The sequence below is a fragment of the Ornithodoros turicata genome, chromosome 9 (genome assembly GCF_037126465.1).
Source record: "Ornithodoros turicata isolate Travis chromosome 9, ASM3712646v1, whole genome shotgun sequence".
Lineage (NCBI taxonomy): Eukaryota > Metazoa > Arthropoda > Arachnida > Ixodida > Argasidae > Ornithodoros > Ornithodoros turicata.
In genome coordinates this window covers 2856602-2881770 of record NC_088209.1, presented here as the reverse complement: position 1 = coordinate 2881770, position 25169 = coordinate 2856602, and the positions used below count along the sequence as shown (strand labels likewise).

General features: G+C 46.2%; 1 protein-coding gene across 1 annotated transcript in view; it reads right to left on the bottom strand.

The window, feature by feature from the left end:
- Nucleotides 1-25169, bottom strand: part of LOC135369199 (uncharacterized) — a 45601-nt gene that overhangs the window by 406 nt on the left and 20026 nt on the right. Inside the window, exons 4-8 of the mRNA XM_064602832.1 lie at nucleotides 21162-21303; nucleotides 17848-17975; nucleotides 15694-15811; nucleotides 14898-15077; nucleotides 10832-10951 (exon numbers count right to left, since the gene is read on the bottom strand). Of these exons, the coding sequence (XP_064458902.1) occupies nucleotides 10832-10951; nucleotides 14898-15077; nucleotides 15694-15811; nucleotides 17848-17975; nucleotides 21162-21303 (688 nt within the window). The remainder of the gene's footprint in view (nucleotides 1-10831; nucleotides 10952-14897; nucleotides 15078-15693; nucleotides 15812-17847; nucleotides 17976-21161; nucleotides 21304-25169) is intronic.

Here is a 25169-nt window from a genome sequence, read left to right as displayed (position 1 = left end):
GGGTCCGCGACATCACATGGCGGTGTTGGCGAGAAACGCATGTTTTACAGCAATATGGTTCACCAAAGAGGACAAAAAAGGAAAAACACTTTTTAACACTGTGCATGAATACCACTATAAATAGGATTCACATGTAGCGATGACCTGAAAAATAGGAACAGTAGCAGTATTAACAACACAACACAACACAACTTAAGCCTCTACGTACATTCCCCAGTACATGCGTAGCCGTTTCTTAGTGATCCTATTCAACTCAGGCATTTCGAAAAGGCGAATGTGTTCGTTTAGTAACGTGGGAAGTTGGTATCGAAGCGAACAATGCCGTTCTACAACGTGGAATTTTCCTCCCTTCTGTAGTACGAGTTTGAAAGGCTTTTTCGGTCCTTTAAATGATTGCAATGTGTTGAGAGCAAATGAAAATCAAGGAGCTTTACAAGGGGGTGTAAGTATGCATGTGAATCCACGTTATCACGGATATCACCGTAAAAACCAGGAACGATTATGAAATCCAGTTGAACCTTTCCTCTACCCATAACCCTCCGGCAAGTAAAACATTGACGCGAATAACATGAAGCTACGCTGTTGACCCGTATTTGCCATAATTGCAAGCAACTGCAAGATCCTCTTTCTATCTACACGGCTTATGTTGTACCTCATGTTGGATTTTCAGTCTCTCGCCTAATGGGGGGCACTCTCAGAAGAAGCACCAGGCTTTCGACCCATAATTACCAGCGTAATTAATTGCCAGTGACAAAACATGTTGAACAGCTTTGCCTTCGCCATGGGAAGCGACTCCATCGTCGTCAGATGTCCCACGTACATGAAATATTGCGGCTGTGCTGTGCGGGCAATTGGACGCCACTAATCGCGCACTACCAAAAAAAGCTCCCGTGGCATAGTGGTCAGAGTGATCGCTGTCCACGCCGAGACTAGGAGGTGACACGGGTTGGAATCCTTTCCCCGGCTATGCTGTCTGAAGTCTTCCCTGGATTTTCCGAAGACTTTCCAGGCGAATGTCGGCACAGTTCCCCTGAAGTCGGCCCAAGATGCATACTAACACCCTATCCCCCACTCCTTCCTGTCGTCCTCTCTCCATCTCTCCACGTCCGTACACCGCTCATAGCCACAAGTGCTTCGCGGCGCTAACCACGGAATGAAAAACTACCGCAAAATCAATCGAGAAAGCTCAGATGCAATTGCAGCGAACCTTCGCACATCGCCATTGTCTATAGAACTTTCATAGTGACTAGAAACCAAGCTCGCGAGCCGCAAGGAGTGAACTGCATTGATAGATACGATAGGCAAACACGTTAAGAACGATATCTCTCACTGGGGTGTGTATCTCTCACTGGGTCTGGGGTGTGGTTCAAACCCTTCCAGCCAGAAATTGCGCCTTTGGTAGTGCGCTTGGGAAACGAAAATGGGGGTGAAATGGTCCTTCCCCAGAAATGTCCCCACGGAACTCATCCCGAAATGTTCTCCTGGATACACAACTGGTATTTCCAACCAGTGCGCCGTTCTCACATGTCGCAGCAAACTGTTGAAATTGAACTTCACCACAGTGCACGCTCCTAGCCAACCACCACACCGAATGTATATCATACTGTGTCGTGATTCGTTCAAAACAGGGGAAGGAGCCATGGCCCACTGCCCACTGTGTCGGGTTTGGGGCCTCAAAGACTTGGGCGCTGTCACAAAGTATCGCCTTTGCTCTCCCCAATTACTCTCACTCTCTCTCCCGCCTTTTCTTCCAGCCTCTCTCCTTGTGGTTGCTATATGCCATTGTCGGGTACCTCTGCACCTCAGCGCGACCAGCTGAGATCGCCTGCGTTCATACAGGGTGGGTGCTCTAAAAAGTCGGTCATTTTCGTGCATGACCCCACACTTCCTTGACTGACGCGCAGACTTCCGCTACCTCACGGTAAAGAATTTTTGCCAGAGAAACCTATGAAAAAAAGTGTGGTTACCAAGCACTGTGTAACAAAATACAATAAGAACAACAAACTGTAGCAAAATGGGCGCAGAGGAAAAGCACGAAGACGAAAGTCTGTGTGGTCGTATTTGTTGATTTATTTTTTACGCCGTGCACGGCCACCACTATTTTTTCTCTTTATGTTTCTCTGGCACAAATTATTCACTGTGTGGTAGTGGAAGCCTGACTCTGAAGTAGATAGAGAGTCACGCGCGAAAATGTGATTGACATTTTAGAGCACCCGCCCTGTACTTTGCCGCCCAAGAGAGAACTGATGTCTGGGGCTGGAACAATATAGAAAGGACAAACACATTCAAAGCCTCAAATTGCCTAAGAAATGAACGATGAAGGATGAAAATCACTGAAAAGGTTAGCCAGCTGTAGGACTCGAACCCACATCTTTGGATTACCTATCCAGGGCGCTACCAATTGAACTAAGCTAACACGCCTTCTTAGCGACTTCCAAGGGTGTGTCATCTGAAGGGACAAACCAGCTACACACACACTCTCTCTCTCACTTATCCTCCTTTCATCTGAAGGGAGAAACCAGACACTCTCTCTCAATCCTCTTTTCACTCTCACATTTTTGCTCACTCATATACATACATTCACACGACGGGATCGACGCAAGCGGCAACTGTTGAACAAGAGAGAAGTGATGTTCTGAGGCTGGAACAACATAGAAAGGACAAACACATACAAAGCCTCAAATTGCCTAAGAAATGAACGATGAAGGATGAAAATCACTGAAAAGGTTAGCCAGCTGTAGGACTCGAACCCACATCTTTGGATTACCTATCCAGGGCGCTACCAATTGAACTAAGCTAACACGCCTTCTTAGCGACTTCCAAGGGTGTGTCATCTGAAGGGACAAACCAGCTACACACACACTCTCTCTCTCACTTATCCTCCTTTCATCTGAAGGGAGAAACCAGACACTCTCTCTCAATCCTCTTTTCACTCTCACATTTTTGCTCACTCATATACATACATTCACACGACGGGATCGACGCAAGCGGCAACTGTTGAACAAGAGAGAAGTGATGTTCTGAGGCTGGAACAATATAGAAAGGACAAACACATTCAAAGCCTCAAGTTGCCTAAGAAATGAACGATGAAAGATGGAAGTCACTGAAAAGGTTAGCCAACTGTAGGACTCGAACCCACATCTTTGGATTACCTATCCAGGGCGCTACCAATTGAACTAAGCTAACACGCCTTCTTAGCGACTTCCAAGGGTGTGTCATCTGAAGGGACAAACCAGCTACACACACACTCTCTCTCTCACTTATCCTCCTTTCATCTGAAGGGAGAAACCAGACACTCTCTCTCAATCCTCTTTTCACTCTCACATTTTTGCTCACTCATATACATACATTCACACGACGGGATCGACGCAAGCGGCAACTGTTGAACAAGAGAGAAGTGATGTTCTGAGGCTGGAACAACATAGAAAGGACAAACACATACAAAGCCTCAAATTGCCTAAGAAATGAACGATGAAGGATGAAAATCACTGAAAAGGTTAGCCAGCTGTAGGACTCGAACCCACATCTTTGGATTACCTATCCAGGGCGCTACCAATTGAACTAAGCTAACACGCCTTCTTAGCGACTTCCAAGGGTGTGTCATCTGAAGGGACAAACCAGCTACACACACACTCTCTCTCTCACTTATCCTCCTTTCATCTGAAGGGAGAAACCAGACACTCTCTCTCAATCCTCTTTTCACTCTCACATTTTTGCTCACTCATATACATACATTCACACGACGGGATCGACGCAAGCGGCAACTGTTGAACAAGAGAGAAGTGATGTTCTGAGGCTGGAACAACATAGAAAGGACAAACACATACAAAGCCTCAAATTGCCTAAGAAATGAACGATGAAGGATGAAAATCACTGAAAAGGTTAGCCAGCTGTAGGACTCGAACCCACATCTTTGGATTACCTATCCAGGGCGCTACCAATTGAACTAAGCTAACACGCCTTCTTAGCGACTTCCAAGGGTGTGTCATCTGAAGGGACAAACCAGCTACACACACACTCTCTCTCTCACTTATCCTCCTTTCATCTGAAGGGAGAAACCAGACACTCTCTCTCAATCCTCTTTTCACTCTCACATTTTTGCTCACTCATATACATACATTCACACGACGGGATCGACGCAAGCGGCAACTGTTGAACAAGAGAGAAGTGATGTTCTGAGGCTGGAACAACATAGAAAGGACAAACACATTCAAAGCCTCAAGTTGCCTAAGAAATGAACGATGAAGGATGAAAATCACTGAAAAGGTTAGCCAGCTGTAGGACTCGAACCCACATCTTTGGATTACCTATCCAGGGCGCTACCAATTGAACTAAGCTAACACGCCTTCTTAGCGACTTCCAAGGGTGTGTCATCTGAAGGGACAAACCAGCTACACACACACTCTCTCTCTCACTTATCCTCCTTTCATCTGAAGGGAGAAACCAGACACTCTCTCTCAATCCTCTTTTCACTCTCACATTTTTGCTCACTCATATACATACATTCACACGACGGGATCGACGCAAGCGGCAACTGTTGAACAAGAGAGAAGTGATGTTCTGAGGCTGGAACAACATAGAAAGGACAAACACATACAAAGCCTCAAATTGCCTAAGAAATGAACGATGAAGGATGAAAATCACTGAAAAGGTTAGCCAGCTGTAGGACTCGAACCCACATCTTTGGATTACCTATCCAGGGCGCTACCAATTGAACTAAGCTAACACGCCTTCTTAGCGACTTCCAAGGGTGTGTCATCTGAAGGGACAAACCAGCTACACACACACTCTCTCTCTCACTTATCCTCCTTTCATCTGAAGGGAGAAACCAGACACTCTCTCTCAATCCTCTTTTCACTCTCACATTTTTGCTCACTCATATACATACATTCACACGACGGGATCGACGCAAGCGGCAACTGTTGAACAAGAGAGAAGTGATGTTCTGAGGCTGGAACAACATAGAAAGGACAAACACATACAAAGCCTCAAATTGCCTAAGAAATGAACGATGAAGGATGAAAATCACTGAAAAGGTTAGCCAGCTGTAGGACTCGAACCCACATCTTTGGATTACCTATCCAGGGCGCTACCAATTGAACTAAGCTAACACGCCTTCTTAGCGACTTCCAAGGGTGTGTCATCTGAAGGGACAAACCAGCTACACACACACTCTCTCTCTCACTTATCCTCCTTTCATCTGAAGGGAGAAACCAGACACTCTCTCTCAATCCTCTTTTCACTCTCACATTTTTGCTCACTCATATACATACATTCACACGACGGGATCGACGCAAGCGGCAACTGTTGAACAAGAGAGAAGTGATGTTCTGAGGCTGGAACAACATAGAAAGGACAAACACATACAAAGCCTCAAATTGCCTAAGAAATGAACGATGAAGGATGAAAATCACTGAAAAGGTTAGCCAGCTGTAGGACTCGAACCCACATCTTTGGATTACCTATCCAGGGCGCTACCAATTGAACTAAGCTAACACGCCTTCTTAGCGACTTCCAAGGGTGTGTCATCTGAAGGGACAAACCAGCTACACACACACTCTCTCTCTCACTTATCCTCCTTTCATCTGAAGGGAGAAACCAGACACTCTCTCTCAATCCTCTTTTCACTCTCACATTTTTGCTCACTCATATACATACATTCACACGACGGGATCGACGCAAGCGGCAACTGTTGAACAAGAGAGAAGTGATGTTCTGAGGCTGGAACAACATAGAAAGGACAAACACATACAAAGCCTCAAATTGCCTAAGAAATGAACGATGAAGGATGAAAATCACTGAAAAGGTTAGCCAGCTGTAGGACTCGAACCCACATCTTTGGATTACCTATCCAGGGCGCTACCAATTGAACTAAGCTAACACGCCTTCTTAGCGACTTCCAAGGGTGTGTCATCTGAAGGGACAAACCAGCTACACACACACTCTCTCTCTCACTTATCCTCCTTTCATCTGAAGGGAGAAACCAGACACTCTCTCTCAATCCTCTTTTCACTCTCACATTTTTGCTCACTCATATACATACATTCACACGACGGGATCGACGCAAGCGGCAACTGTTGAACAAGAGAGAAGTGATGTTCTGAGGCTGGAACAACATAGAAAGGACAAACACATACAAAGCCTCAAATTGCCTACGAAATGAACGATGAAGGACGAAAATCACTGAAAAGGTTAGCCAGCTGTAGGACTCGAACCCACATCTTTGGATTACCTATCCAGGGCGCTACCAATTGAACTAAGCTAACACGCCTTCTTAGCGACTTCCAAGGGTGTGTCATCTGAAGGGACAAACCAGCTACACACACACTCTCTCTCTCACTTATCCTCCTTTCATCTGAAGGGAGAAACCAGACACTCTCTCTCAATCCTCTTTTCACTCTCACATTTTTGCTCACTCATATACATACATTCACTCGACGGGATCGACGCAAGCGGCAACTGTTGAACAAGAGAGAAGTGATGTTCTGAGGCTGGAACAACATAGAAAGGACAAACACATACAAAGCCTCAAATTGCCTAAGAAATGAACGATGAAGGATGAAAATCACTGAAAAGGTTAGCCAGCTGTAGGACTCGAACCCACATCTTTGGATTACCTATCCAGGGCGCTACCAATTGAACTAAGCTAACACGCCTTCTTAGCGACTTCCAAGGGTGTGTCATCTGAAGGGACAAACCAGCTACACACACACTCTCTCTCTCACTTATCCTCCTTTCATCTGAAGGGAGAAACCAGACACTCTCTCTCAATCCTCTTTTCACTCTCACATTTTTGCTCACTCATATACATACATTCACTCGACGGGATCGACGCAAGCGGCAACTGTTGAACAAGAGAGAAGTGATGTTCTGAGGCTGGAACAACATAGAAAGGACAAACACATACAAAGCCTCAAATTGCCTAAGAAATGAACGATGAAGGATGAAAATCACTGAAAAGGTTAGCCAGCTGTAGGACTCGAACCCACATCTTTGGATTACCTATCCAGGGCGCTACCAATTGAACTAAGCTAACACGCCTTCTTAGCGACTTCCAAGGGTGTGTCATCTGAAGGGACAAACCAGCTACACACACACTCTCTCTCTCACTTATCCTCCTTTCATCTGAAGGGAGAAACCAGACACTCTCTCTCAATCCTCTTTTCACTCTCACATTTTTGCTCACTCATATACATACATTCACTCGACGGGATCGACGCAAGCGGCAACTGTTGAACAAGAGAGAAGTGATGTTCTGAGGCTGGAACAACATAGAAAGGACAAACACATACAAAGCCTCAAATTGCCTAAGAAATGAACGATGAAGGATGAAAATCACTGAAAAGGTTAGCCAGCTGTAGGACTCGAACCCACATCTTTGGATTACCTATCCAGGGCGCTACCAATTGAACTAAGCTAACACGCCTTCTTAGCGACTTCCAAGGGTGTGTCATCTGAAGGGACAAACCAGCTACACACACACTCTCTCTCTCACTTATCCTCCTTTCATCTGAAGGGAGAAACCAGACACTCTCTCTCAATCCTCTTTTCACTCTCACATTTTTGCTCACTCATATACATACATTCACTCGACGGGATCGACGCAAGCGGCAACTGTTGAACAAGAGAGAAGTGATGTTCTGAGGCTGGAACAACATAGAAAGGACAAACACATACAAAGCCTCAAATTGCCTAAGAAATGAACGATGAAGGATGAAAATCACTGAAAAGGTTAGCCAGCTGTAGGACTCGAACCCACATCTTTGGATTACCTATCCAGGGCGCTACCAATTGAACTAAGCTAACACGCCTTCTTAGCGACTTCCAAGGGTGTGTCATCTGAAGGGACAAACCAGCTACACACACACTCTCTCTCTCACTTATCCTCCTTTCATCTGAAGGGAGAAACCAGACACTCTCTCTCAATCCTCTTTTCACTCTCACATTTTTGCTCACTCATATACATACATTCACACGACGGGATCGACGCAAGCGGCAACTGTTGAACAAGAGAGAAGTGATGTTCTGAGGCTGGAACAACATAGAAAGGACAAACACATACAAAGCCTCAAATTGCCTAAGAAATGAACGATGAAGGATGAAAATCACTGAAAAGGTTAGCCAGCTGTAGGACTCGAACCCACATCTTTGGATTACCTATCCAGGGCGCTACCAATTGAACTAAGCTAACACGCCTTCTTAGCGACTTCCAAGGGTGTGTCATCTGAAGGGACAAACCAGCTACACACACACTCTCTCTCTCACTTATCCTCCTTTCATCTGAAGGGAGAAACCAGACACTCTCTCTCAATCCTCTTTTCACTCTCACATTTTTGCTCACTCATATACATACATTCACACGACGGGATCGACGCAAGCGGCAACTGTTGAACAAGAGAGAAGTGATGTTCTGAGGCTGGAACAACATAGAAAGGACAAACACATACAAAGCCTCAAATTGCCTAAGAAATGAACGATGAAGGATGAAAATCACTGAAAAGGTTAGCCAGCTGTAGGACTCGAACCCACATCTTTGGATTACCTATCCAGGGCGCTACCAATTGAACTAAGCTAACACGCCTTCTTAGCGACTTCCAAGGGTGTGTCATCTGAAGGGACAAACCAGCTACACACACACTCTCTCTCTCACTTATCCTCCTTTCATCTGAAGGGAGAAACCAGACACTCTCTCTCAATCCTCTTTTCACTCTCACATTTTTGCTCACTCATATACATACATTCACACGACGGGATCGACGCAAGCGGCAACTGTTGAACAAGAGAGAAGTGATGTTCTGAGGCTGGAACAACATAGAAAGGACAAACACATACAAAGCCTCAAATTGCCTAAGAAATGAACGATGAAGGATGAAAATCACTGAAAAGGTTAGCCAGCTGTAGGACTCGAACCCACATCTTTGGATTACCTATCCAGGGCGCTACCAATTGAACTAAGCTAACACGCCTTCTTAGCGACTTCCAAGGGTGTGTCATCTGAAGGGACAAACCAGCTACACACACACTCTCTCTCTCACTTATCCTCCTTTCATCTGAAGGGAGAAACCAGACACTCTCTCTCAATCCTCTTTTCACTCTCACATTTTTGCTCACTCATATACATACATTCACACGACGGGATCGACGCAAGCGGCAACTGTTGAACAAGAGAGAAGTGATGTTCTGAGGCTGGAACAACATAGAAAGGACAAACACATACAAAGCCTCAAATTGCCTAAGAAATGAACGATGAAGGATGAAAATCACTGAAAAGGTTAGCCAGCTGTAGGACTCGAACCCACATCTTTGGATTACCTATCCAGGGCGCTACCAATTGAACTAAGCTAACACGCCTTCTTAGCGACTTCCAAGGGTGTGTCATCTGAAGGGACAAAACAGCTACACACACACTCTCTCTCTCACTTATCCTCCTTTCATCTGAAGGGAGAAACCAGACACTCTCTCTCAATCCTCTTTTCACTCTCACATTTTTGCTCACTCATATACATACATTCACACGACGGGATCGACGCAAGCGGCAACTGTTGAACAAGAGAGAAGTGATGTTCTGAGGCTGGAACAACATAGAAAGGACAAACACATACAAAGCCTCAAATTGCCTAAGAAATGAACGATGAAGGATGAAAATCACTGAAAAGGTTAGCCAGCTGTAGGACTCGAACCCACATCTTTGGATTACCTATCCAGGGCGCTACCAATTGAACTAAGCTAACACGCCTTCTTAGCGACTTCCAAGGGTGTGTCATCTGAAGGGACAAACCAGCTACACACACACTCTCTCTCTCACTTATCCTCCTTTCAATCTTACATTTTTGCTCGCTTATACACACATTCATACGACGGGATCGATGCAAGCGGCAGCTTGGAAGTCGCTGTGAAGGCGTGTTAGCTTAGCTCAATTGGTAGAGCCCTGGACTGGTAACCCAGAAGATAGGGGTTCGAGTCCTACAGCTTGCTAACCTTTTCAGTGACTTTCATCCTTCATCATTTGCCGCACAACATTCCTTCATGACTCTTCAACCGACTTTGACGAAGGCCACGGCGGAAGTTACAGGTAAAGTAAGGGAACATGCGAGTCCGCTAACTTTTGTTTGTGTGTGAATGTCATGCCGGTATACTGGATTCCAAAAATAATTTTGGATCGGTCGTTTGGAGGAGTTCGGTGAAATGACCAGTACAACCAGGGGCGGATCTAGGATATTCCGGGGGGGGGGGGGAGGTGGCGCGTCCGCTAAGGACAAGTACCACGTGCATGCTGGGATTCGTCCATTGAACACTATGTTCCAGTCTGGAATTGAGGGGCGTGCGGACAACTGAACCCCCTCCCCCTTAGATGTGCGCCTGAGTACACAATACGCTCTCTTCGCAACGGAGCAAAAGAAAGGAAAGGCTGCTGCTCAGATGCGAGCAGCTAAGCTCGTCGAAAGCGACACTCGTTCTCATTGTTCTCGTGGTGTTCTCTGGTATCAACGAATGTCCGTATCGCGTTACGTTATTTGTACTTCGCCGTCAGTGAAACGGTTCGAGGAGGAGCGGTTCGCGATCAAAACTGTTAAAGCTCGGTAGTGTCATGCCTTTGCAGGAAAGACGTCAACACGAAGAAGTCGAACAAGCTCGCATGATTCCGATACTTCGACACGTGGCCTTGAGCCGTACCGTGGTGTGAACTGGGATGATATATGTTCCCTGTAGCCGTTCGACAACATTTGCAGGCACCCTCATAACCTGGTTTCCACTAGTTTGCGTGAATCTGCGTCACGGGATTATTGCAAGTACAAACAAAAACAAATGTGAAAGGAGAAATCAAACGAACCTTAATTAACAGGGTATCTTTGTCGTCGTAGATGACCTGGTATGTCCTTATGTTGTTATAGGACACCATGTACTTTTCCTGAGAAGACATAACCGTCGTTGCGAGATCGGTGGAGCAGGCCTGCAATATAAAAAAACGTCCTAAAGAACGCGACATGAGGTTATCCTTGCGTAGAACGTGGGATGAGCAGCAAAGGACCCGGGCAAACAACTAAATATCGTGTTCATTTTCTAAACTTTCGCTCCGCGACTCAGCATGTGAAGGGAAACTTAGTTTCGTTTGGTCTTGGTTCGTTTGGTTTTTGGTTGGTTCGAACTTTCAATGATCAGTGTAATTCGCCATTGCGAATTACACTGCGTGACAATGTTTGGCATGGTGACTTTTGTCTTGTTCAGACCATGACAGCATGGTGTGAACAAGAACATGAGACGGAACAAATGGAACTTGCGGTCAGAATAAATCGCACTTGCGGTTTGTTCTGGACGTAATACTGATGGACTGCGCGATCGTTACACAGATGGCTCTCTCCTAGACAGACGAAGTCTCAATAAGGATGTCAAGAGGGAGCGGAAGAGACAAGATGGAACTAGACCAGTACACACGAAGTTGTCGTGTTCGCTTTCCAGGGCCGAGGAGAGTTGAGGCTCGGGTAGGAGGCGCAGGGAGAAGTGACGATGTCGATGGTTGCTCTGCAGGAGCAGCATCGTCAGCATTGCAGGCCAGCTCCAGCTTGTCAATGGAAATGACATCACGACGACCACTAATGAGTACAACATATGTTTTGGCTGTGCTCCCCAGAAACCTGAAAGGGCCATCATAGCGTAGGTCAAGTGGCGTACGGGTGGCATCACGACGGAGGCAAGCCATGCATGCAGGTTGTCAGGTCGTGGTTGACGAAGACTTTGACATCAGCAGGAGCATGTGGTGGTGTCGGTCGCAGCTGCTGGAAGCCTCTGCTGGGATTCTGGAACGTGCGCGCCAGAGGCATGAGCGGTAGCGTGCCGGGACTGTCCACGCAATCGGAGTGTGGTGCCGTAAACCAGCTACGCACAGGAGCGGTGCAGGCCAGTTTTCAGGGAAGAGCGTATGCCAATGAGAACCACAGGAAGAACTTCCGTCCAACGACTGGTGTTTTGGGTGCGAAGGGAAGTCTTCAGCTGCCGATGGAACTGTTCAACGAACCCGTTGAGTGAAGGATGGTAAGCTGTCGTGCGGATCCGTGTCATGCCAAGTAGATTCATTTGGTCGGAAAAAGTAGATTCGAACTGACCTCTCAATGTTTTAATGATGGACGGTACGCCGAAACGTGCAATTCATCCGGCGACCATAGCTTGGGCAACGGTAGACAGGTTGATGTCTTCTATCGGGATCCCTTCTGGCCAGCGTGTAAATCTGTCCACGCAGGTTAGGAGGTAGGTGGACCAGTTGGATGGTGGTAAGAGACCCACGAGGTCAACGTGAACATGGCTAAAACGACGGGACGGAAGCGGAATGTCGGGCACAGGGGTGATGGCATGGTTTATTCTGGTAGTAGTACCGATGGACAGCGCAATATGCTCATGTGCGTCAGCCACACTACACCTGTCGTCGTCGTCGCTACAAAATAAATGGAGCATGCGGTTGCGGAGACCGATTGTCCAGAGACTCCCTATTTGGGTGGAGCTGAGAAGGGTTAATCTAAACGTTACGAAGTCAGTACTCGGAGCACCGTTGACCAATCGCAAACACACATGACCTCCGGCCTGCCTGTATTCCGCGCGCTTTATTCGCCGGCTGTATTCCACGGGCATTGCTAGACCACCCAAGGCCAACTCAAGCAGGAGATATATAGCACGACAGGAAATAAAATACACCTATGGCTTTGTATTCCCCGAGCTTCGTAACAGTGACTATCTTCAGGACTAGTGATCAACTCATTGATGATTAACCGTAAAAGGGGCAATCTCGTTAAAGGGGCAATAAACAGGTATGCAAGGTGCACTTTTTTCTAATGCAGTGTGATTCGTTTCCTACAGTGACGTTTAACAAACATTTTTGTCGCAAGAAAAGTGAATAATATCTCCAAAACGATCGAATATTCACTGCACTCACAGCCCTCATAAGCCTCATAGCCCTCATAAGGCGTGCTGACAATACAGCAACGGCGTACGGCGACCGTGGACGGCAAGACAAATTGCGCCATTTCCTCGCCGTTCTGATGCCGTCATAGCCTCCGCGGCACCGCAAAAGAAAGCTGAGACATAACTTCTGGCGTGCCGTGACATCGCCCACTCTCCATCGACCAATGGGTGTTGCGCCATGAAAACTGCCCCCGTGTGTAGCCATGTGTCCCGTGTGTAGCCATGGGAGAGAAGGAAGGGAAGAAGATGGTGATAATGAAGGACCCATGTTGTTCGGAAAAGCAGGCGACCACGGCAGGAAGAGAGACAGTATGAACAACAGCGACAAGCGGCCGCGGCACGGCGCCTTGCCGTTATCGTTAGCCGTCTATGCCGTTGTCGTATGTGTGAACCAGCCTATACCCAGCCTTGCGATGCCCTGGCGAAAATAACCACACTTCATTCTGACGTTGCGCACCATCAGTACCATTCAAAATGTGGGATTTCTGTGCATTGATTTTGTTGTAATATCGGGAAGTAAGGTCAATTCTAAACATATTTACACTCCTCAATCCCAAGGTAGCCAGATCAAAAGGTACCAAAAGCCCACAATGCCCATTTCATGTGCGCACTATGTTTTCAGCGCTGTATTGCTCCGCGGGGTCACAGCGATGTTCCCACAACCGGTTCCCCCGCCACCCCGATGCTTGTGTCAACGTGGCCCATCATTGGCCACGAGTCCGAAATCTCACCCATCTCTAGTGACCCGAATGCAGCTTTTCTACAAGTTCCGCAGACAGCGGCAGCCCGTGACAGCCAACAACTCTCTGGGTCGTCTTTTGAATGTACAGAGTGTTTGGTTCACAGACACGATGTCTTTGGATGTCAGCCGACAGATTATGTCTGTTTTTGGCCCAGTGTGACACCGCCTTTACAGGCCATGCCTCTTCAATGCTCCTTCAATCCCAGAGATACTTAGAATTGGTTGCCTTTGTTTCCTTTAATTTTTCCTTCTTATAGATAACCTTGGAGGAAATACGTTCCACATAGATGAAGCCCCCCAGAAATATGTTGGGTTTTTTCAACGACTGCAACCCATTTCATTCTACGCCAAATGCCACAGCGATAGCAGTGGCACCTAGCGGTGGACTAGATGAACGCTTTCGAAAACTCAGTTTCGTGCTACCCGAATTTCCTGTTGTATTTGCAGAAGTGAAAGCCACTGTCAACCGTGAACAACTCTTGTATGTTGAATTCTGCTATTGTTACCTTCCCCTGCTTCCACTGTTACCTTCCCCGTAACGCGCAGGTGTGAGGAGACACATTGTTCCATTTCACCACGCTACCGCAAAAAAAAAAAAAAAAAAAAAATCCGTTTAGCACGCCTTCTGGTGATGAAGCTCCACAGTCATAACCACAAAATGGAGTTTCTTGTTGTTTGCACCTGTATGTGCGGCAGAAGAGCTACTATGCGGGTATTGTAATGTATTGTATTGAATTGTATTGCGAGTATTGTGTAGTAAGTTCAACTGCCATACAGCGCCATTTCTGGTCCGCTCTTTGGAACGGTGAACGCTTTGCTGCTTTATCTTTGACGCGCCGTGGGTCACAATCACTGCTACGTCATCTCCAACGATGGAAAATGAATTCCACTATTAGTTACTGAAAATTTCACAATTCTAACTTTCGATAACCTAATATTTACTGCAACATTTTTTTTTACTCAGAGGGATTGCAGTCTTGAAATCTGACCCAGCTTGCAGCTTTGCCGTACTGACAGACTACGATGAACACATGTCCGCATCACTACCTTTGCATTAACTTCATTACTTACTTGTCATAACACAATTCACCAGTCTGTACCAAGAATTTTTCTACAGCTGCCGTTACTTGCCAGCAGGACCAAGTTAGTTGCATCATTTTTGTCACATGCTCATCATAAACCAATCGACGATTTCTCTACTCACCCCGGTGTAATCAGCTACTGTCATGCTCGTTGCTTTCTTGCTTGAGCCGGTCGTGGTCGAGCCAGAAGGCCAGTCAGACGGAAGGCGAAACATCTGAACTGCTAGACCGAGCGTCAACATGTAAACAGGATTCCTGCTCAGGTCAAAGCTCGTGGACTGCAAATCTGAGATGACGGCCTTCTGCAATGGAATATTCCAGTTTGCCTGAGGACCCGTTCTCAGCGTGCCACAAAATAATGTTTTACTTTCCATCGCTTAATGTTGATGTAACACAGGAACCCGCGTACACAGAAGAGCACCTTTTTGCATGATAGAGAACACAAAGAAGAGAACACAAAGCAAACACTAGAATGTACGTGAGGGACAAGGTACCCGTGCATCCAGGGGGGTGTTAGTAATTCTTCCTCGTTCTCCTTTGTTCCCCTTCGCCGATTTCTATATAGGGACATAATTTGGATATAAACCACATCCCTATGCTTGGTGGTTTGCTTGTTTTTCCTGGTGTTCTCTGGATTCCTTGTCTATCATACACGAGTACCATGTTGGTTGCCCAAACCACCTTGTACAGTGAACACCACTCACTTCCATTACATTGATGGGGAAACGCTTCTACCTGGTATATATCTTAATTTATGTAACGATATGAGGAACACCAGTCAAGTAAGCAGGAATTACCGCAGCACTGTTTCTCCTGCCATAAGCTGCGTGAGCACGAACTCACTGCGACACACACAGAAGCGAAAGAGTAAATCCAATAATCAATCACTCAATCGATATAATATCAATATGATCTTACCATACTGCAGTGCTGAAAGGATGAGCTGTCCCAAATACTGGCCCCAGCGGTTCCAGTGAAGCTTGTGGTATCCCAGTAGGATACGTGGGTATGGATGAGGATGATATCATAGGTGAAACTGAAATATAGATTATATTTTTGTGTATGTAGCGAAACATGGAAACATTCCAATTGTCATTCCTCATTGTTCCTGAATGCCGTACCCGGACGTTCCGCACAGCATCTGCCTGCAATATTTTGACTCCATTATCGGGGCCCTTGTAACTTTAGCGCGGCCCGTTCGGCTGTGGCAGCATCATCACAGATGTGATTAGCTCCGACCCGCGCATTGAATAAAGCTTTCCGGCTTCGTAAAAATTAATTTGACATTCCTGTAGACGTTTAGTGTACTCCTTGTACCTCTTGTCTGCTCTTTCTAGACACGTAGTCTATTGGGGGTTTCACTGAGTACGTAGTCACTCTGCATCCCTGGTACACTGTAAAAAGTGCCGTTATGCGTAAAAAATACGTTCGCGCGACCGTCAGTTGCGGAATCGGTTGTTGGAGTGCAGCGAACCGGGAGAAGAGGGGAGAGTGGCGGACGCCAGAGGTGTGGAGGTTGATGCACATGACGCGAGTGGAGTGCAGTTGGTGGCACATGAGGCTTGCTTTTGCCAGTTGCTGGTTTCTGCCATGTCAGATTGAGTGCGAGTGCCGGAATCCAAAATGGCGTGGCTGTCGTTCTCGACAGCTAAGTTGGTTATGTTTTGTCCGTGCCATTGCTGGTCAAGATTTTTCCGTACCCATGTAGCACATTGCGGGATGATAAGCCGGGCACGTTTGCGGCGGGTGAGGAGAAACATGTATGTGATGTTAGACATAAGGACCGGTTCGTGGACTGTGCCGTGGCCGTGGTTCGCTTGATCTCTTCCCCGTGCGGAAAGGACTAGGTGAGCAAGACTTTGAGGTGTCTGAACGATAGAATTATATAACACCGCAACAAGGTGGAGAAAGAGGGTTCACGGTTAGGTAGTTATGCGCCGATGCCATCTAGTGTATAGTGTATTGTTTCATTCAAAGGATTTGCATCATAGGCGTGTCATAGAAACAAAAACAGTTGCACGGAAGAAAGACAGTTGCATCGACGAGAGCTCTTTCGTGGCATGCGAAAAGCCATAACTCAACAACCAGTGTCTAGGGGACAAACAAACGACAACACAAACAAGGTCTCTTTCTTCCGAAGCTGGACGCCGAGGAATTAAAACTCAGCTTGAGCGGTGGCAATACTGTGGCAAAATTTACACAGTGTGTAGAGGGCTTGAAGACGAAGAGACTGGAGGTCGGATCCAGAAGGCGGAACAGAATACACAGGAGGAATATGAGGGACGAAGCTTGCATGAGGAATCGATAACGAGAGGATAGAGAGGTAGCAAGCGAGCTGGAAGTATAGATCCATTACTTAAAAACCCGAGACAAGGTCGCTGTCTGTGTTTTTTTTTACCCCTAGTCTCGGGTTTTTAAGTTATGGATCTATACCATCAGCTCGCTTGCTACCTCTCTACCCTCTCGTATGCGGAAAGCGATCGTTGCATCAACTCTTATCAGCACTGCGGGAAGCAGGGTTGTCACGAGGCTTCGAAGAATGGAACGACGGCCTCCTCTGAGCAGCCCAATACTCGTGCGTCTACGAGACCAGAGAGCTACACCACGGCGCTGCCGACCTGTTCATTCCCACAGTAGGGCAGAGCCCACTGGAGAACCAACCTATGCCCTGCTTCGTACACAAGGTGGTAAGCCATTAACAGAGCCGTCATTAGGATGAGTCTCGTACGCCAGCATTTTCAATAGCTTGTAGTACAGATTTTGAGTCAGTGAACACTGCCCATTCCTGCGGGGTAAAATCAACGATGTGCTGCAGAAAGAAAAGAATGGCGTATTATTCTGCAGCTGTTGATGTGGTTGGGTACGAAAGGCGTTGTTTTTGCACTACGACTTCGGATGGCGCGACGAATGTCGAGGCGGACTTGCCATTCCTGAAGGCGAGGTCGAGAGCTGGATCCGTGGAGCTTCGGTGGCGACGAAATCCAGCCATTTCGTGAGGGACCGCACCTTGCTTTTCGAGCCACCAGTCGAGGTGATGCAAAACCATTCACGAAAAGTTCGAGCCCCACTTACTTCTTAACGTGCTCCATCCATCTCTTGAACTGTTTGGCCCCTTTCCGTGCTGTTATGCCGATCACGATGAGGCTTTTGTGATTAACTCCGGGATTAGGATCGTGTTGGTCGCACATACTTCGGAACTTCTGCAAGCCGAAAGAGACGAGCAAGTGCTTACAGTGCCCCCACACATCCACGTTACATACATACCTGTTCATTCTATTTACATCTGCTCTTAATAGATATGCAGGGTGTTTCATCTAGAGTGATCAAAAATTCTTACTGGCGACGTACGCTCAGCAATTACCTTCTGTAAGCTTTTACCACCACTGAGGAAGACTTTGGGACCTTAGACAGTTTTTAGTTGCGGGATTTTTTTTCGATCGAACATGGAAAATTGGCAGGCCAACCTGATTTTTTTAAATGAACTCCTCCACTGATAACCGCAGACCCAGCAAATACTATGCGCAGTGTCGCGATAGAAATAGTCAAAAATAGTAAAAATGACGCTTTAGCGCCGCCTGCCTGATTGTTGCAAAGAAGAGTGCACAGAAGATGCGCGGAGATTCTCGTCGCATGTTTTACTGCTTTGGCCTTGATGCTGGTCACAACCGTGTTATCACAAAAGGAACAAAACTATCTTAAACTTATCACAAAGAAGGCATAACAAATGAAGTGGGGGACATTATATCCTCAAGACGCACGTTTCGCGTGCGCTCCTTTGCGAAAATCGAACAGACGGGGGCTAAAGCACGATTTCTACTATTTTTTAATACTATTTCTGTTGCGATACTGGGCATGGTTTTTGTTGTGTCCGCGGCTACCCGTCGAGGATTCCATATTTCTGTTTAAAAAAGTGAGGTTCGCTTGGCAATTTTCAATGTTGCATTGAAGAAAAAGATTTCCCGCAATTCAAAACTGTCCAAAGCCTTCCTCAATGGTCGCAAAAGTCTCACAATCCTCCGGTGAAAACGTCGCCAGACTTATTTATCACTTTTTAAGTGAAACACCCTGTACGTTTTTCAGCAAATGATATTCGTTAAACATGAGCAGTCGATCTGGTTCCGTATATTCGAGAACTGTTCTTGGTACGAGTATACGCACATGTTTTTTAATCATTTTGATATGCATACATTTAGTTTCTCCAGTTGAGCTACGGTCAGGCAGACATTTTATCCAAGAGAGTATGCAGCTACAAAATAGCTAATTACCTAAAATAATTCATTACCCCTCTGAGTACGGCACTTCGGACAAAATCAGGACAATTCTCTTTGAAAGCCATTCTATCGTTTAAGGTTGTGGAACGAACGTGTGCCGTGAAATATCTGTTGCGAAAGATACTATGTCAGTTAACCGAAACCAGAACCATGCGCCTCAGTGACCTCGAGAGCAGAGAAGCGATTAGGTACGGCTGGTGTGGGTTCCAAATTGCAGATGCATGCTCTATAGTTTTGGTCTGACAAGGGCTACATGTGCTTGCTGGCGGACATTCGGAGTAGAAAGGTGAATGCGTTTTGGGTAGCCTAGTGTACTGTTCGCTTCTGTGGTGATACAACAACAACAAAGAGTTTATTTAAAGGTGATGAATGGATAGTTTCATCGTCAGAGGCGATACTCAACCCCTTTGATGGTGGTGATGTGGGGAATGAAATAATGAGCACCTTCACAGTAAGGAACGAAGTGCGATTGTGTCGAGAAATATCAAATGAGGATTGAGCGCAGACCGTTGGTGGTCTGGATTCGGCCCAACCCAAACGAAATCATTTGTAAGTGTAACTCCAAAAGTACTTGTACGTTTCAAGTAACTGTTGCATGATCAATCGTATACTTGTGGTGTACATCCATGTGCTTCCTTGAAAACTGGGCTACTTTGCACTTCGAGCTATTGAGTTGCATCTGCCAATTCGAACACCACTCCGCTGTGTTTGAAAGATGCGGCTGCAGTGCTGCTTGATCCTGTGCCAAGATTGCCTTGTGCAAGATTGATCGATAAAGAACACAACCATCGGCGAAAAGTCGCACTGTTGGACGAGATGGCAAAGGAAAACGACGATAAACCTGAGACACGGAACAGAAAAAGACAACACGACACGTTCTCAAAAAAGCAACCATTTAATCAAATTTACCAATTTAATTAAATGGTTGCTGTGTTGAGAAAGTGTCGTATTGTCTTTTTTCTGTTCCGCGTCAAAGGTTCATGGTCTTTATACAATGTACCAGCTTGCCTTCACCCTTGCACTTCTACCATGGCAAGGGAAGTTCGTTGATATATAGCAGGAAGAGCAGGATATCAAGTATGGTTCCTTGTGGGACGCCGGAAGCCGAGATGTAATCCTGCTCCTTTGTTTTTGCAGCTGGCTGCATGATACTGCGCATGGGGGTTGTCAAGATGCTAAGCTATACGTATATCCACACGTTTCAATTATATTTTTGTGTTCTTGGTGTTTCACAAAGAATTTTAGAAATGGCGGAAAGCGTTGGCTTCCGGTACACTTTGTCAGAAATCCGAATGGCAGAAAGTAATGAAAAGTTTGCCCACAACTTCAAGACATATTTTAACACTACCCTCTGCAGGGATACTTCAATCGAGTTACTAACTTTGTTACATCAATTTTCCTCTAAACTTATTTGCAACGCGCATTTCTCGTAGAGTTTATCCCGACGATATTAATGTAACGTGCAGCCGAAAGTTCGACCGTCCTTTCGACAGTCTTTTACGACGGTCTTTTACCACGAACGCGGGACTGTTTACAAGAACCTCTAAGTACCTTTCTTTTCTGAAGGGCGTGTAACACGCGGAGGCAAACGAGTTACATTATGAACAGTTCCGCCGTCCGGAATCCATTGTGCTGCTATTAATCGGTTCTCTAGCGACGCATATGCGAACGGCACTTGAGACTACTCCACTTTTTGCATAATCTAGCGAAGGTACTACTCAATGAGTAACGAACTTCACGATCCAAGGAACTCACGATTTTGTAATGTGCAAAAACGACGATAAAACCAGAGACACGGAACAGAAAAAGACAACACGACACGTTCTGTTCCGTGTCTCTGGTTTTATCGTCGTTTTTACAATGTACCAGCTCGCCTGCACCCTTGCACTTCTACCATTGTAATGTGTAGACAGGCAAAGATGACGCTCAGTGATCCGGTGTGAAAATCATTCTGTGCGTGGTCATTGTCGCATATGTGCAACGTCCACTGTTAACACCCCTATCTAGACGGACATTGTTCTTGCTATGCAAAACGGTCCAGCAAACTAACCAGTTATCGTTACAAACGGTCACAACAGTCTAAAAGAAGTAGCCATTTACGATTGTTGGACATACCTGGAGTAGGTCGCGCGTTGTTGTTTCTGAGCCGCCAAAAACACTCAAAACCCCAAAATGCTTGATGTTGTTGTCGATAAGGTGGTTAAATTCGTTCGCACCAGGAGTTGATTCCAGTTTACTCTTAAAGGCTCCCAAGAACCTGTACGCGAAAAAAGACAAACTTTCTTAGGGGCCACACACAAAATTAGAAATTTACAGGTTCGCCGAGATAAACTTTGGGGTTTCGAATGAGAATATAACAAATAGGAACAGTGTTGGGAAAGCTAAAGTAGATGTTAGAGGACGTATTATGCCCCAAATTTCATGTCGATACTGCCACTTGCTCCGTTTCTCTGCGATAAATCGTGAAAATTAAAAAACCGCCGCGGCCTAATCGGCTATACCTGTGAGCTCCTTTTCGTCAGATGGCGAAACGGTCGAACGCTGCGTTGCAGACGACATCGAAACCAAGGCTGCGCTCCAATACCCCGGTTAGTCGACTGCCTAGCGGTCTAACCGGAAGTGCCGCCATGTTAAGTCTCGTTCCAAATCTCGCCAAGCCCGCTATTCAGTCGGCTACCGCCTAGTGCGCATCGATGCAGTCTAGTTATACGCCTGACCATCTGACAGCCGGGATGGCTGACAGCGGGAAACGCTAGTACCTGCTGCGCTTGCGCCGTACGCATTTCTTGCGTGAGCAACCAGATGGCGCCACACGCGCAGCAAGGCTAGGCTAGGCAAGGCAAGCCTGTTCCAAAAGTAACAAGCAAAGGGTCTACTCAGCTGCCTAGTCAGGCGGCTTCGCGGGCGCGAGCTATTGGAACGCAGCCCAAGTGAACAAGTGGAACTGAATGCAAACTCGTACTCTGCAACGCCGCGTTCGAGTGTCTCGCCGTCTGACGGAAAGAGGCTGAAACGCAGGTACAGGCGATTAGGCCAGTGGCGTTTTTCTTCTTTTTTTTAATTTTAACGATTCATCAGCAAAGAAACAGACCAAGCGAAATTATCGACATAAAATTTTGGAGCATAATACGTCTTCTAACATGTACTTTGGCTTTCCTATACTGTTCTAATTTGTTTTATCTTCGTTACAAACCCCGAAGTTTATCTTGGCGAACCCTGTAGATAGCCCATTGAAAATGGCAACATGTTGCCTAATGTGATTTGGGACACCCTAACACTAATGTTGACATTTGATATGGTAATGTCGACGTTTGCGGCAGGCCACTCCTAATGTCGGCATTATAGCATTAGACATCAATCATAATGTTAAAGTCTGCATAGTGTTACACGTTAATCGTACGTGAGATCATAAATCAGCATTGCAAACTCACATTTTATGTCAAAAATGAAAATATTGGGAAGAAAATAAACTGATTATTTTTATCAAATCTGGTACTCAATATCTTGAACAATCAGGCAGCGAAGAGAAATGGTTTAGCAACATTAAGAGACAATCATCTTGCTGTGCTCCATCAGGAGGTCAATATCACAATACGGCACGTAGCTGTCACATTAGGGACACCTCATGCCATACTTGGTAAGCGAACTGCCACGCTAAGAAGACATAGCACCACATTAGGAAAGTTAACCGCCACATTAAGAAAGTCTAACGTCACGTTAGAGAGGTCACAGTAAGAATACCTAACACCACAGCAGGCAAGTTAACTGTCACATTAAGGAAATCTGATGTCACAGCAGGAATTCCTAATGTGGGATTAAAAAAAACAGTTTTCAACTACTCATTTTCGATAAGGTACGCGTCAGCTGTTAAAGTATTGATACCGATTGCGTCACACCAATCTCAAAAGTAACGTGTCGACGGGCGAACCCACTTAAAAGTACCGTGTATGCACGTACCCCCTGGTGCGAGAATCTTGCGTTTACCTTAAGACTGCTGCTTTACGGACACTACCTCTAACAGCACCTGAAGAAATGTCACAACATTTATCGCTTCTGTACGACGCCAAGAATACGCCTTGTATTGACAACTGTGAGATGGGACAAGCGAAAACTTGCCCGCATCACACTTATAAAATAGTACCACTCTCGTCCTAAAAACAAATAGCAGGACAATCTTTTTAGAAAAACAAGCGCCACCTGTGGTACGCAAGGGCTCCTGGGAACATAGAACGTCTTACATCATTACGAGGGGGCCAGAGGCCGAGGTAGAAAAATAACATTCCCGGTGAGCGGAGCAGCAGCGTCAGACGGGGCAAACCATAACCGAAGCAGACGACTGAGCCGTATGGTGGCGTGCGCATCGTTTTTAAAATTATCTATTGTATGACCGTTGTATGAGTAGTGCGGGAACATGTTTCACTGAGTACACAACTAGGCAATAAGAGGACCACACCAAGGGACACTATCTCGGCAGCAAGGAAAAGTGAAGACATTCATGCATTCGTGATTTATGCACGAAGGAAATGTTCGCGATGAGATAAGTGCAGGCACAATTATCATGCGGGGGCCAGTGGGGGCCCATGTTGTCCGTTTTGCATTTCAGCGCGAAAAAAAAAATCGCAAACTCTCCTGTGATGTTAAGCATAACTTGCGGATTATTAGGGTGTCATGCCAAGGAATTTCGCCAATGTATTTCGCGTTCCGCGTCCATTCACACTGTATGCCAAAGCCCGATCTTGTCGTTATCGCCACTCCGCCCGCGATTGGCAACGAGCTCTAGCGCGATCTTACCAAAAGGGAACGCCTGCGATGTCAGAGTTCAGGATAGGGGCCTTGGTCACGGAGTAAAAAGACGGAGTTAGAAGAGGAAACTTTACTCTCTCCCGTGAAAATAGAATGTACAAGGAGCGCACGCTCCGCGCCCCAGCACACAGTGCCATCTGTTGCACGAGGACGCAAAATTTGCCAAGTTTGCAGACACGTGGTACCGTCGCTTGTACGGCGGTGCGATTAAAACGCGTGAATCAAACCCTAGAAAAGAAGAAGATGAAAAGCTTTCGCGGAAATCGTGCTCCCGTGGTCTGTCAACAGAACCGAGAAACGAAAGGATTGTTAATTGTTTTGATACTTGTTTTCCGCTGAATTCGCTGAACAAGAAGCGCCATGTAGTTGACAAGCGTGATCTTTATTGCACGTTCACATCGTGCACATCGTTCACGTTCATCACTTTGTCTGCACCCGTAGAGGCTGCCGTACGACTCGTGAAAAGAACTGTTTTCCTCCTCATCCCCATCAGCTTGATCACAAGACATTCCAACTCACTTACAAACATCAAAGCCATTCTACAGAAGCACGAGCCCCTCCTCCAAAGCACTGACCATCCCATACAGGTGACAAACCGACGCGCAAAAAACCTAGCAGACTCCTTGGTCAATACCAAAATCAGCAAAACGAGCACCCCGTACACGGGAACACGACCCTGCAACCTCCCGCGCTGCAAGACATGCAAGCATGTTCAACGCGCTAACTCCATCAAAAGCACTGCGAGCAATTACACCTACCCCGTTAACTACGCATTCATATGCACAAGCTCCAATGTCATATACTGCATTGAATGCGGCGACTGCTCTATGCAATTCATTGGTGAAACCGGCCAACAAATGAACAACTCCCCAAACCAGCCGCCGAACACTTTAACGTTCCTGGTCACAAATTTGACAACATTAAACTATATATTCTAGAAACCGGGTTTAGATCCACACGTGACAGACGCGATAAGGAGTCTTATCTCATATAAAAGTTCAACGCTCTTCACCCTCCGGTATCAACAAATCACAAGGCACCCTAGAAACACTTCACAAATAAAATATGCTTTTCCCCTCTACCTCCATTATCATCTGTTATGTTCTGCATGGCCACTTCTTCCTGCTTTCTCTATTGCATGCCACCCACAACTTTGCATTACAAAAAAAAACAAAAAAACATTGCTCGTTTTGGAATTTTCCGCACGTAACCACTAAAATCCTTATCTTTCGCTACGCTCGCAAATTCTTGCCTGTTGTCCCGTTTCGCCCACGTGTTCGTGAACCTTCCTTTTTTCTGTAACCGGTCTGTAGCCTAGAT